The following is a 14,471-nucleotide window of genomic DNA, read 5'->3' on the forward strand; positions in this document are numbered from 1 at the left end:
GGCCCTTCTGAAGTCTATTTTGTTGCCTCTTCTGTAGTTGTGACCTCAGCAAACCCAATGGTTTGACTACCATCTCTCTAAGGTTGGTAGCCGAGAAAAAAAGCTAGCTCATCAGATTGTTGTAGGGATTTCATGCTTTGTAGATATCACTTCATTTATTGCAGAGTTTAATATTCTTATGTCTTTCAGATCTTTTAGATCCTTGCTGGAGAAGGTAGTTTTTCTGCCTTCTTGTTCCTCCACCTCTCACAAGGTGCTTCCTTTTTGCTCCCCATGGGGACAGCTAATGCATCCCCCAGTCTTCCCTCATGAGCACAATGTGAGAACCAGGGGGATGCAGGCCTCTTGTCTTTGCCTGTATTTTGGGGCAGCCCAATACAACTCACTGCTGGAGTGGGTCAGTAGTTCTGCTTTTTCCAGGTCTTCCCTTATCTTTAACAGGATACTGTATGTGACCTCTTTATCTCAGCCCAGGCTGACTGATGGAGAGATGACCCATCGCTGACAACTATGTGCACAGGGAAAGTGAGCTCAGGAGTGTTTCTGAGTGGATGCTTTTTAAAGTGTGTCTGCTCTGCCAGAAATCACACTAATTTCATATTTCAAGGAGCTACAATGGCATTCTCCATATGTTCAATGGAAATTTGAATCTTATCACCACTTCTGCCTATTCCAATTTAACTACATAATTCAGTGTGCTAATGGACTATCAAAACTATGTGTTTTCCTGTTTTGAAAAATTTATGAATTTTCCAAAGAAAAAATACAGTTCCCATTGCGTTTTCTATTATATTTTATTCTAACAAAGATGGATTAACAACCACCTTTCAGAGTCCTGGGATATCTCGTGGGGAAAGGATAGATAAAGGTAAGCTAACCTCTTTATTGAGGAGGCTAAAGGCCACAGGTGAGTTGAGTTGCTTTGAATTGGACTGTAAGCAGAGCTTGGATGAGAACCTGGTCCCTTGACAATCCGTTTAAATTGACTTGTTGAAAACAAAACACTGAGAATGATGTTGTGCCTAACTTACAGAGATTTTAAGAGAAGATCATCGTTTGAATAAGGGGGGTAATTGGAGACAACCATTCTCTGTCTTAGCTCAGGTTTATTATTTCTTTTTTTTTTTTAAAGATTGGCATCTGAGTTAAGATCTGTTGCCAATCTTCTCCTTTTTTCCTTCTTTCTTCTCCCCAAAGCACCCCAGCACATAGTTGTGTATTCTAGTTGTGAGTGCCTCTGGTTGTGCTATGCGGGACGCCGCCTCAGCATGGCCTGATGAGTGGTGCCATGTCCATACCCAGGATCAGAACTGGCGAAACCCTCGGCCACCCAAGCGGAGCGCGTGAACTTAACCACTCAGCCACTGGGCTGGCCCCTACTATTTATTTTTAATATTTTCGTAGATGTTGCTACTTCCTCTTTGACTATTATTTCTTTAATTCTTTGCATCTGGAACAATTTTAACTTGCTCTTTTAATTTTTTAATCTCAAGTCTCTGTTCATGATCATTAGTAACAAATTTGCATAGTTTTTCAGATAGAGAAATCAAGGTGTAAAACTCACTGAAAGTCATACAGAATTATTAACAGAGTAGTAATAAAGCCCAAGGTTCATAACCATTTGTTAACATTTAAAAACCAATCCCTAAAATGTGAACAAACCACCAAAAAATTGCACACAGCTTTCAGATTCCAAGAGCAACCCTTTAAACACCACTAAACCTCCCAAGAATATATTGTTAAAAATCTCTTTCCATTGGGATGGGCCGCAAAGCCCACAGGAAAATGAGTCACAGGGACTCAGGCTCGATGTTACAGTGTATAGAACACACAATTGTTCTAGACACCCTGCACAGCTCACCTGCGTCAGATTGCTCAACCAGGTACATTCTGAAGGTGCCAAATGACTCTTACCAACCCCACCCAAGGCCTCAGGTCTGGGCAAATTACCATGAACAGCATCATCACAGACGCTCAGATAAGTGTTTTAGGACAGAAAGACAACCTGATACACTCTTCCACAAGAGATAAACCTGACCAACTCAATTCGACTCGAGTTGGTGTCCGTGGTGATGGTTAAGCAGAGCCAACAGACTCCTGAAGGGGAAAAGCCATGTATTCTTGAATATAATTATCCTCTTGTGGTCTGTGTGGCTAATTGTGAGAGCTGTGGGTAAGCAGTACCAGGGGCTTCGCGTTCTTTTCAAATAAGGCAAACAATAGCCCTATAGGACAGATGGTTCTTGTTTCTGGGCACAATTTGATTATAAAGCCCCAATCAGTCTCTTGCTACTTCAGAACAGCAGCCTTCAGGGCGGAGTCTCCCTGGATCAGCCTGTCCATCCCTGAGTTCACAGAACATTCCTTCCACGATAAAAAGACCAAGTGGTTCATGAATATAGTGAAAGCTCCCTATGTTCAGTTGTTTATTTTAACGTGAGTTTAGAAACATCAGTGTAGAAGTACCTGCACTTGGTTGACAATTTTTTTTTTAAAGATTTTATTTTTTTTCCTTTTTCTCCCCAAAGCCCCTGGTACATAGTTGTATATTCTTAGTTGTGGGTCCTTCTAGTTGTGGCATGTGGGACGCTGCCTCAGCGTGGTTTGATGAGCGGTGCCATGTCCGCGCCCAGGATTCGAACTGACGAAACACTGGGCCGCCTGCACCGGAGCGTGAGAACTTAACCACTCGGCCACGGGGCCAGCCCCTTGGTTGACAATTTTTAAACAAACATCTGGAAAAAAAATCACCAGGATTTGCTTTGAGAGTAGGCCTGGAGGAAATTTGTCATAGATGAGAGGCAGGATGGGGGAAAAGTCCTATCCTGAAATTTTATAGATAGGAAATGTGATTTTTTTAAAATGAAAAGTGACCTATGGTATGAGTCAACACAAAAATATTGTAACACCTGTCAGAATTAGTTGTTTTGCAGCATTTCACCATTTATCTTTTCTAGCACCTACTGTTGTTCCTTATCTTCTCCTATGAGATAACTATTCTCTGTCTCTTCCCAAACGCTTACCAAAACCTGCCAGCTGCTCAATCCTCATACTAAGTGTAAAGTGCGGTTCCTCCCAGAGGTGTTGGTGTTCAATGTGTTAACAATTTAAGCAAAAGGGATAAAGTTCCAGCAGTGAACTTTCAGAAATTACTTGCAGGGAGAGAAGCATTCTCCCTTCCGCTCTCGGTATGTTTTCCATGGTAAACTGTGGACCAAGAGGGAACCCAACGGCAGACCAATGACCGAGAGAGCCCTACCTGAGTACCCCATTTCCCAGCTGGAAGAAAACTTTCGTCTGCATTTCTTCATCTACAAAGCAGTGGTGTCGGAAGATGATAAAACAATTCCAAATGTTGGATGTGTAAAACAACATTCAACACCCTAAGGAAAATGTTTATGTGAAATACTGTTCAATGTGAATACAGACAATCAGAGCTTTACACAAAAATGAAAATAGTTGTTGTAACAGTTGCAAGAAGGTGGTGAGATTAGGAGTGCTTCCCCTCACTCATCTTTTTCACACTCCCACTAAGGGATTTTTGTCGTATTTATTAAAACAGCAACAGAAGGATAAATGAGTTTCTCCTCCACGTGCTGGAGGGGGGAATTCTGCACGGGGGTGTCTTTTAACAAAATGACCAAGCAGCTTGTTCCAATCTGGAGTTATGTGATTGGGTAAGATACAAAGCTCTTAATAACTGATTACAATTATGTAGTGATGTGGTTATGGCTACACAAAAATGTGTTTTCAAAGGAATAATATTTTATAAAGCGTTGAGGGGTTAAGAATACTAAAGCATGTTTTATAATCCATTAAGTTTTTCCTGGGGGAAAAAAATGCAAGAGGCATTGTGTAGAATTCTGGCAGAAAAAAAAGTCTTGGGTCTTTTGCCTTCACTGAGCAATGAGTGGCACCCTGATGAGAAATTCATCACGTGGCGTCCTGGGGTAAGTCGCTGTTCCCCAGTCAGGAGGAGAACTCTAAGTTTCTAAGGAGCAGAAGGGAGAGTTGTGGTTGCCATAGACATATAGCCACGAGCGACATGTTGATAAGACTTGTACTGTATGGTTCCATTCCCTGTGCCCAGACGGAACCTCAAAATTAACATCACCTTTCTTCCAAATTAGACACACTGAAGAAACCCACATCATACAGTATTTAGTCAATTGCCAGCCCTATCTGAAGCAGATCACTGAATAATCTTACGACCACATCATCATACATAACAGCCATTATGAAGATCCATACACACGTTACCTAATTTGATCCTTACAAGAATCCTGTGAGACAATGCCAGACTCTATTGTCTCTTTTTGACAGAAGAGAAAACTCAATTTGAGAGATGCTGATGAAGGATGTTAAGTAACATCCCCAAGGTCACCCAGTCAGTCAAAGAGATAGTTCATTTAGGATTATTTCAACATGATATTAAACAAAAAGACCAATTTATATGTGAAAAAGTGACTCTTCTAGTTCAGGGCTTTTCAAACTTTAATGTGGATATGAATCATCTACAGATCCTGTTAAAGTGAAGATTCTGATGGAAAAGGTCTGGAGTGGAGCATGAAATTCTGCATTTTAAGGTGCTCCCAGATGATGCTGATGCCGCAGGTCCTGGGACCTCCCTTGACTAGCAAGGCATCATTGGAATCCCTTGGGTTTGGACTTCAGTGCAATCGCCTGAGAGAGAATTTAGATTAGCAATGTCCTGTGGGCGTGGTTGATGAGTTTCTCAAGTTATCCCATCTAATTTAACAATTTACCTATTAAAAGCTCTGTGAAAGAAAATACCTTACGAAATAAAAAGATTGCTAATTTTATAACTCTGGTTTTACTTTTTATTTCCCCTCTTAATTAAGCGAACTGTGCAGAAAATTTCAGATAATGGCTTGCTTTTTTTCTTTTTCAGGTGAAGGCAGCTCAGACATTTTAACTTTTTATCCCAGAAATATAGTCTCAGATCAGATATTTTACAGACCAGGAAAGCTAGTCATTTTGAGATTTACTGTGGGATAAGAATTGAGCTACAAAATTTAGCCAAAACAAAAATAAAATAAAACTCCAAACAACAACCAAAAAAAAAAAAAAAAGATGCCCAGTTAAATTTTAATTTTAGATAAAAAATTAATTTTTTATGAGCATATCCTATGCAATATATAGGACATACTTATACCAAAAAAAAAAAAAATCATTTGTTTCTCCGAAATTCAGATTTAACTGTGTCCTGTATTTTATCTGGGAATCTTAGATGGCAGTGTACCCCCAAATTCTAACTTACCTTGAAGTGCTGAAAGAGCAGAGGCTGAGATGGAGAATTAACAGACTCATTGACAGTGTTGTTCAACCTTCTAACTGCACGGAGGATTTCCTTCTGGATTTGCCAACACCACATGGAGCACTTGGTTATTATTGCTGTTGATTTGTGAAAACTCCTTTTAGGAGATTTGTGCCCAGAAGACCACACTTAAAAAAAGAGGCAGGCTGGAAGTTAAGCTACCAAGAGTCTCCTATCAATAGCTTCCTTCCCAGGAAAGGACCAGGTCGGGCAAAGCAGGAAGGTTGTGCCTCTCTTTTCCACTTTTGGAGGGCTGAAGACGGAAGGGCTCAGTGGAAAAATGGAGACAGCAGTTTCTTGGGTAGAATCCTGAAAGGTTCTTCTTACTATACCAAATGTGGGCAAGTCGATTGGATTTAAGATTATCTTTGAAAGAAGGAAGGAAAGTGTAAGGTGGTTGCAGGGGCTCTCTCATCTCTTGCTTATTTGTTGTCGTAAGCAGGCTTTACCAGCTTTAAAAGAGACTAGGCCTCTGATTTCACTTTTTTTTTTTTTGCTTTTTCTCCCAAATCTCCCCAGTATATAGTTGCATATTTTAGTTGTGGGTCCTTCTAGTTGTGGCACGTGGGACACCACCTCAACATAGCTTGATGAGCGGTGCCATGTCCGCGCCCAGGATCCGAACCGGCAAAACCCTGGGCCGCTGCAGCAGAGTGTGCGAACTTAACCACTCGGCCACGGGGCAGCCTCCTGATTTCACTTTTATGTATGACAGCCAATAAAAAGTTTCAGATACTTTAGCAAACCTAAAAAGAATTGCCTCATTTTCCAGCTGCCTTTTCTTGCTTATTTTACCTTCTACTGGCTTCAAATACCAATGGTTATTCCTGCCATGGTGTTTATAATTAATCCCAAGTTAGAACCAAGGTTTGTCTGTTAGCAAAATGCTTTTGACTTTTTGCCCCTGTTGAAGCAATTGACAATTATGAATTCCCTACTCTGGTAAAATATAGTGAATTCAATTAGTTCCTAACTGAGGAACAACTTTGTAGAGAACAAGTGATATATGTATGGCATAAGCTATATTAAACAAAATGTATTGAGTGAAAATGTGAAATCTAAATTATAAAGGAGGAAAGCTAATCTCACCTGAACTGGTTCCGAACCCGGTTAGCACGGGAGTTATGCAGTCTGTCTTCAGTTGTCCCCAGGCCTCCCCCTCCCCCAGTTACTCCATCAGGAACAATGATGGGTTAAGTTACCCTGGGAGTTAGTTATCTATATCCATTACTACCAACAGTCCTAGCATTGTATTCAATATACACTTAAAATTTTTTGTTTTTAGAAATGATTTCGCTGATCTCAGGTACCTCAAACTTTACATTATTTATAATACATTGTTTGTTTTAGTGAAAAAGGAACCTCTCTTTTTTTTTAATCTCTAAATTGCAGTTGTACTGATTCTGGAAGAGATGAGACCCTTAAATTTGCTCTATCAATCTAAGTGAAACTCATTTGCAAATAGTCTGCGGTATTAACGGGTCATCAAAAAGAGGAAGTTCTCTTAACTGAAGGAAATTTTATGAGTAAAATAAAGACAAGTTCCTATCAATGTAGTTATTGTTCTTTCAAATATTCTTTCTAGAATCTTAATAGTAATCTGTCCAGCCTTGGGCAGAAGGCAAGTAATTTGAATTTCTGAATCATAATCTAATCTATTTTTTTTGAGGAAGATTAGCCCTGAGCTAACATCTGCTGCCAATCCTCTTTTTGCTGAGAAAGACTGGCCCTGAGCTAGCATTCACTCCCACTTTCTCTACTTTGTATGTGGGATGCCTGCCACAGCATGGCTTGACAAGCGGTGCGTAGGTCTACACCAGGGATCTGAACCGGTGAACCCCGGGCCAGCGAAGAAGAACTTAACCACTGTGCCACCAGGCTGGCCCCTAAAGCTTCAGGTTTTGATAGCTTACCATATAATAAAAATATCAAAGTTTGCACGTTTTGAAATTTCAAACTAAATTGTCCGTGATATTATGTCAACCTTTAGTAATGTAGGTGACTATATGTATATCTGCCTATTATTTAATTATCATTGCCTTTATAAGTAGCAAGCAATTTACCTTAAATGTATACTTTAGAAGAATAGTGCTTTTTCCCAAATCAGCATTTCCACATCATGTTTTGTGTATGAAATGACAGTCAATGAAAAATTTCTAAATCTGAATAAATCCTCAAATTATGCCTTCATTTACTGAGACGAGCACACAACTGACCTCACAGGTTGGAGAAGGAAGTTCCTTCTGCTAAAGAGATAAGGCAAGTGTCACCCTGGGCTTGCTGTCCAGGGTGTGTTTTCCCATTTTCTAGAACTCTGGAAACGATGATGTAGCTCAGTGTAAGTTAGTATCGCATTGTTGGGGCTTGTTTAGGTTCAGAAGTTTTACAGTTGACCGTATCACTAAAATTCATGTATTATTTAGAAATATGCTGCTTTTGCAAAGTAAATGCACACAAAAGGGGAACATGAAATGAAACCATCTTTAGTGATTATGGACCTATATTTGGAAACAAATTTTTTCCCTTCTCTAAAGGGAAAAAAACTGAAAAAAGACTGAGGCTTTATGTGAGCTAATTCTCATTTAAAACTAAAATGTGTTGGGGTCGGCTGCATGGTGTGGTGGTCAGGTTCGGCGCACTCTGCTCTGGCCACTGGGGTTTGTGGGCCTGGGTCCTGGGCGTGGCCCTATATCACTTGTCAGCCATGCTGTGATGGTGACCCACATATAAAGTGGAGGAAGATTGTCACAGATGTTGGTTCAGGGTTAATCTTCCTCAAGCAAAAAAGAGGGGAAGATTGGTAACAGGTGTTAGCTCAGGGCTAATTCTCAGAAAAAACAAATAAACGAAACTGAAGTATGTTGAACTAGAATATATCAGTAGCACAAAAGCAGCCAGAGACAAGAGGTAAGCAAACAAGCATGGCTGTAGTCCAACAAAAATATTTTGGACACTAAAATTTGAATTTCATATAATTTTTAAGGGTCCCTCAAAATTTTTCTTCTTTTGATATGTTTTCAACCATTAAAAGATACAAAAACAAATCTTAGTTTGCAAGCCATGCAAGGATATGGTGGGCCATGGTTTGCTGATTCCCAGAACAAATGGAGCCATGGGTTTCAACTCAACAGAAGCTTAAAGCCAGTGTACGAAGCTTGTCAATAGGCATTTTTGAAGTGTGTAGATTATTAGGTTTGTTGGAAGCAAATTTATCAACAATTGTATTCTATAAGGCCCTGGTATAACAAACCACAATTTGGAATACTTCTCTTGAAATTTATGGTTTCAAATCTGAAGTAAAAATTTTGTGCAATTAATAGATTTGAAATACTATAGCTAGATTTCCCTCATTAAGGAGAATAAATTCACTTTAAATGTTTAGGATGGTTGCAGGTGAATACGTAAGAGAGTTGGATGCTTTCTTTGTGGTCTCCCTGCAGAGAGCCTACCATGGGTGGAAGGTGCTGCGAGGGAGACATTTCAGCATCAGTTGGAGGACTATTAGTAAAGATGCTGTCCAGGGCATTTAAGCTTCTGTTGGATGGTATGACTGACCATGAAGGGCCCTAAAACAAGAGAGCTGATGCTTCCATGATTTGGGCGAAAATTTTAAAACTTCTTACTTGGGTTATCTGGATAAGAAGCTAATGATGGCTCAGACAGTTTGGGTTGGCCTAGTCCAAGGGTTGATTATTTTATTATTTTTTTATTTTTATTTTTTTCTTTTTCTCCCCAAATCCACCCCGTACATAGTTGTATATTTTTCAGTTGTGGGTCCTTCTAGTTGTGGCATGTGGGACGCCGCCTCAGCGTGGCCTGACAAGCGGTGCCACGTCTGCACTCAGGATCAGAACCGGTGAAATCCCGGGCCGCCAAAGTGGAGCACATGAACTCAACCACTCGGCCACGGGGCAGCCCCCTGATTATTTAAGAATAAAGTCAGTAACAGCATGATGTATGTGAGTAGTTTCTCTTATTTTAAGGAGAGAGAAGATAATTAGAACTGAGCTTGTCTAGCCAAAACCTCCAGGCAAGATTACATCAAAACCTATTTAGAAACAGCAGTATGACATAAGAGACACCGGAAAAGGAGTCAGGACCTCAGGTTTCTCACCATTAAGTGATCTTTGGAAGATCATTTAATTTTTGGACTTACTTATGCTATGTGGCACATGGGAATACTATCTTCCCAATTATATTTAGGCCCTGATACATTAATAAGACTAAAGGGCTGTATAAATTTAAGGTAATAAGACTGGGTGGTTCTCAAAAACTTCAGAGCTTCTAAAACTGAGATGACACCATTCTTTCTGCCTCACCCCTTTTGGCCTAATTATAAATATGACAGAGGTGGTTTATACCATCCTCTGATTAGTCTGGATTAGTGACATTTTTCTAGACTAGCTTTCAGCCTTTCAATATCTTAGACCTCCCAAAAAAGGGGTTGAAATTTCAGAAATACATCCGGAGGGCCTTTTCTAAGCCACACAGAAATGAGAATGGGTTCGTTTACATCATTTTGGCCTTTGGGAATCCTTAACATTTATCTTTGGTGGTATCTGTCAAAGAATACATGCAACTTTCCATTTGAAAAATGCTGGCTATTTCAATGTACTTTTGTTATCGTTCATGTAGGCCGATGACAATAGAAGCTGCTTAACTATTAACCTGACATTGGTGCTACTCTGAAATGACTCTCCTAGCTGAATGAGTTCCTTTAGGCATCCACATAGTTGGACATGTGTTTTCTCCATAATAAATAAATGGGTAGAGAGCCAACTTTTGTGAAGTGAATCTTCCACCCTGAGAATGTGGTTAAGTGTTATAACAATTATTGGCTATGATCAGAATGCTAAATTGTTTTGTGTAAAAATGTAAGTGAGCAAATGAGCTACTATTTTACAGCAATTAAGCATTGTAACAGAACTTTGGTTCCTACACATCCAGAATGTCTGTCTTGGAAAATAAAACAATGTACTCAGGATGATTTGCATACGAATGTTCTCCCCATCTTCCAATAATGCTCAGTATAAACAAGCAGCATCCACAACAGGAAAGACCCTGTGCTCTGTGCTATGGGGGCTGCAGACATAAAGGCCCCTAAGAGATAATAGAATATGAAGCAGGGTACATAGATGTGACGAGAGATTCTAACAAAGTTCAATAACTCACTATAGTGAATGCTTGCTTTGTGTCGGGCACTGTCGTCCCCGCTTAAGGAGACTGAGAATGGGGAAGAAAGCAGAGAGAGCCATGGGGATATAAAGAATAATGAAGAAAGGAGAGGTATAAAAATTGAAGTTAATAGCAATAAAAATAAGAAAAATACGTTTATTTAATAAACCGTGTACATCTTTAAACAGGTTATCTTATTAGGGTCATGTCTTGGGGATGATTTTTTTTTAAAGCAAGGAATCTTTGGTTAATAGTAAACTAAATTTCATGTAAAATGTTAGGTGTAACCATTTCTATTTAAATTGATCCTTTAATCCACCCCTGAATATGTAATTAAACAGTATTTGACTTTTTTGTATTCAAAACTTATGTACTGCAAATTCATCCTCTCCACTTCGCATAACCGAAATAATCCAAACCAGTTCACACTTTCCCAACAGTTTTTTATATGCTTCCACCAAGGAAATTACAAGATGTCTAAATGGCTTTATGTCCTCTTCCTAACAGGAGAGAGCATTATATGAAGCAGGGAGAATAGGGCGCTGGAAAAGGGAGCGGCTCCTATAAGGAAATAGCTCCTGATCAGATATTCAAATGTACTTTTGAAGGTGTGCGCCTCAATAAACTGCTCTATGTAATTACTTCTTATTCTCCGGGCTCCGCCCTGAAGTGCAGCCTGCTGACTCACCAGGGCTGCTCCCGGTTAGTTTCTGTTGGGTGTCCCCACTGCCTGCTACACGTGAGTCATCACGGGTATGAAAGTTTCTACCCGTCTCCTTAACAACCGTGCAGAAGCCCAGCACTGACAGTGAACTTCGATCTTCCCAATAAGAGCCAGACCCTCAGCAGAGAGGGTAAAAAATGATGTGGCAGGTGTCATGGCCAGCCAAGCTGCCAGATGACAGTCCCCAGTCCTAGGGCGTTGGTCTTCGCACCCCAGTTTCAGCGTCTTTTCCCCCACCCACCCAAGTAGTTAAACTGGCATCTTGTCTTGCTATGCCTGCAGCTTCTGGCCACTGAACTGCTCGTTTTCGTCAGTTCTCAAACTTGGCTGCGCAATGGAATCATCTGGAGATTAAAAAAAAAAAAAAGAAGGAAGATGCCTGGCTCTCGTCTCCAAACAGTCTGCTTTAAATGGGTTTGGATGAGAAATAGACATCAGGAGTTGTCAAAGCTCCCCACGTGATTCCAATAAGCAGCAAAGTTTGGGAACCTTTGCTTGGAGAAGCATCATTCTCTCCACGCAAGTGAAACCCACCAGTTAAGCTTACCTAATGACCACTTGGTGGGCTCCTAAACCTCCTATCTTTGAGATTCTGACACATAGCCGCTGACACCTAATTAGTTAGGCAGCAAAGAACGCTGGCTAAAGCAAGGGTGCATTTCCAGAAGGGACACTGGCTAGACAAGGACCCTCCCCCCGCTTTGCTTGCTAAAATCTTAGCTAAATTGAGTGTCCAAGAGAAGCATGTCAAATCTTGCTATTCTTCCGGTTTACCTTTTGGTCTCTGTTCTGTTTCATCCCACAGTGTCTTGTTCAGCAAAGTTGTAAACCTCAGGTCTTCTCAGATTAGAAGCAGGTGCTGCGTCAAACCTCAACCAAGACAGGACTGCACGCTTCACCCCGGCTGGGACCGAACCGCCGGCTCGCAGCGCGGCCTCAAGGCAGATACTATGCTAATCAAAAAAGTTCTTCCGTCTCGTCGCTGGCGGGCGGGTGCAGGTTTGAACACTTAACCCTTGATTTTACGTGACAGCACTATAGTGCGTTTAGTGACCTCCTCATGCCTAGTGCGTCTGGACCACGTTCCATGTTTTTGAAGGAGAGGACGTGAGTAAGTGGTGGAGAAAAACCGCAGGGAGGGGACAGCAGTGTTGGCTGCTGCTGAAGTGAAGGGACGGCTAATGTTTGGAATATTAATTACTCCACGCGCTACTGACCCAGCGAGGACTAGCAGAAGGAGACTAGGGGTTAAGACAAAGGCTCCTCCTGATCAAATGGCTGCAGCGCCCCTTCCTCTGAGGTTACAGCTCTGCCCTCTGCGCTGGGCAGCCCTTAGCACGGGACTGGCAAAGTGACTCAAGGGGTGACCAAATCCACCAGCCCTTTTGAGGTCGTAAGTCTGCTTTACCGAGTGCTCCAGGTTCAGCGGGGAGAGCCATTCTGTGCCCACCCCTCCTTCTGGCCCTTTGTGGGATTTCTGGCCTCGGCGCAGCCCTTCTAAGGGTGGGCTGAAAAATTTCCCACAGAAGCACTGTGCGGAGTCGCTAAGAAGCCCTCGCCCTGTGCGCAGGGTGCTCCCTGCAGAAGAACCACTTGGGCTCAGAATAATAACCCGCTCTCTTTCCCGCGAACCCGGCTCCCGAGTCCCAGGAGCACGATCAGAAGTCAGAGTCGGAGTGGGGAGTGGTGGGGCTCATCTCTGCCGGAGGGGAAGCACCAGGGCGAGAGCAGGGCCGGGGGTCCAGGGTTTGCTCCCCAGCCTGCGGGCGCCGGAGCGCGGCACTTCCTGGTCTGCCCCGAAGCGCGCAGCCCCTGCCAGCGCCCCCAGTTCTCAGTCCCGGAGCCCCAACTCTGGCTCCTCTAGGTCCGTGCGCCGCGGGCGCGCACCCGCAAGACTCCCTTCTTCACCAGCGCCAAGTGTCACTGTCCTGGACAGCCTTGGCCCTCACCCACCGAGACAGTCCACTTTGCCTCTGCCAGCGTGGCAGCCCCGACTCCCTCCCCTTCCCGGGGTACGCAGCGCTGGGGCCCCGAAGGAGAGATGAGGCCCGCGGGAGCGCGGCGGCTGCATACCCAGGGGCCGCGCCGCCGACCCCTGCGCAACTTCTTGCTGGGCTCAGAGACCCCCGGTCCGGCTGGTTCCACGACCGGCCGGCTGCAGCCCCCGGGCGGCGAGTGGAGGCGCGGCCAGGGTCCGGGCTGGGAGGGACTGCGCCAGGGCAGGGGGTGTGGGGGCGCGCCAGGGCGGTACCGCTTTAAATGCACTTGACTCACCTGCTCCGGCGCTGTCGCCTCTTTCCTCAACTGACAGCTGGGGGCTTTGTTTTCTCCACCCACCCGGCCTGCTGCTCTCCGCCCCCACCGCCCCACGTGACTTGCCTTCTGCCACTGCCACTGCTCGGTGAGTCCACCCGAGAGAGCCCAGCCGGCGCCACTCCTTCGCGGGGGTGCGGGGTGCAGGTGGGCACCCCAGTTGAGGAGAGGGCCAAGAAGATCAGAGTGACCCACCGGGGGGTCAGTTGGAAGGTGGCACGCTGGTTAGGGCCCTAGGAAGCCGGGAAGAGTTGGTGACACGGAATAAAGTGCCAGCCGGTGAAATGAGCTGGGCTATTGGGCCCCACCCGAGAGGGAAGAGGCCAGCACGGCTTGGAGAGGGGGCTTGAAAAGGCGACGCCACACCGTGAATTAAGCACCTGTCCCTGGGGGAGTCCTCACACCATCCGGCATGCACCTGCTTTTTACACCAAGTGTTTGTATTCATACCTGGGGAACACTCGATGAGGGGCAAACTAATTTTGTCATGAACATTATTAATTACAGCAGGTAATTCCAAGCCGAACGATACGATGAACAATGCAATAACACCGTTTTATTGAGGTTTTAAATCTGCTTTTCTGGTGTGGGTGACACTCAGATTCTATTTGGAAAATGGAATCCAGGCTGGAGAAGCTAACTCCAGATTATTGATGTGGGCACTTGTCCATTTGGAACAGCACCCATTTTTAATGAAATGAATTGAGAAAAGTGTCTGGCTTTAGGACCCAGCTCAGGATCTGCTGCTTCTGGAAGTGGTCCCAACCCTTGCTGATCTCCACTGTTTGCAACTGCAAGAAGCTGTTGTCCGAGTCCTTCCTTTTGCCCTTGGAGAAGACGTACAGACCTTTTTTTCCCCCAAATTGCCACTCAGGGGAAAGATTGTCTCCATCTCCCCAGCAGCTGTTAAAGTGAAGTCTG

At 43.5% G+C, this 14,471-nt stretch overlaps 1 protein-coding gene across 2 annotated transcripts in view; it reads right to left on the reverse strand.

Annotated features, from left to right (window-relative positions):
- Window positions 1-13,578, reverse strand: part of MAPRE2 (microtubule associated protein RP/EB family member 2) — a 144,299-nt gene extending 130,721 nt beyond the window's left edge. The window contains exon 1 of one of the 2 annotated variants that reach the window (XM_046671640.1): window positions 13,512-13,578. Coding sequence is in view for 1 of the 2 variants with exons in the window: in XM_046671639.1 (XP_046527595.1) it covers window positions 12,012-12,035 (24 nt within the window). In the remaining variant the exon portion in view is untranslated. Of the gene's footprint in view, window positions 1-12,011; window positions 12,166-13,511 lie in introns of those variants that run through there. The other variant, XM_046671639.1, reaches the window with a different exon arrangement.
- Between the last annotated feature and the right edge of the window lie 893 nt (window positions 13,579-14,471).

The sequence above is a fragment of the Equus quagga genome, chromosome 9 (genome assembly GCF_021613505.1).
Source record: "Equus quagga isolate Etosha38 chromosome 9, UCLA_HA_Equagga_1.0, whole genome shotgun sequence".
Classification (NCBI taxonomy): Eukaryota; Metazoa; Chordata; class Mammalia; order Perissodactyla; family Equidae; genus Equus; species Equus quagga.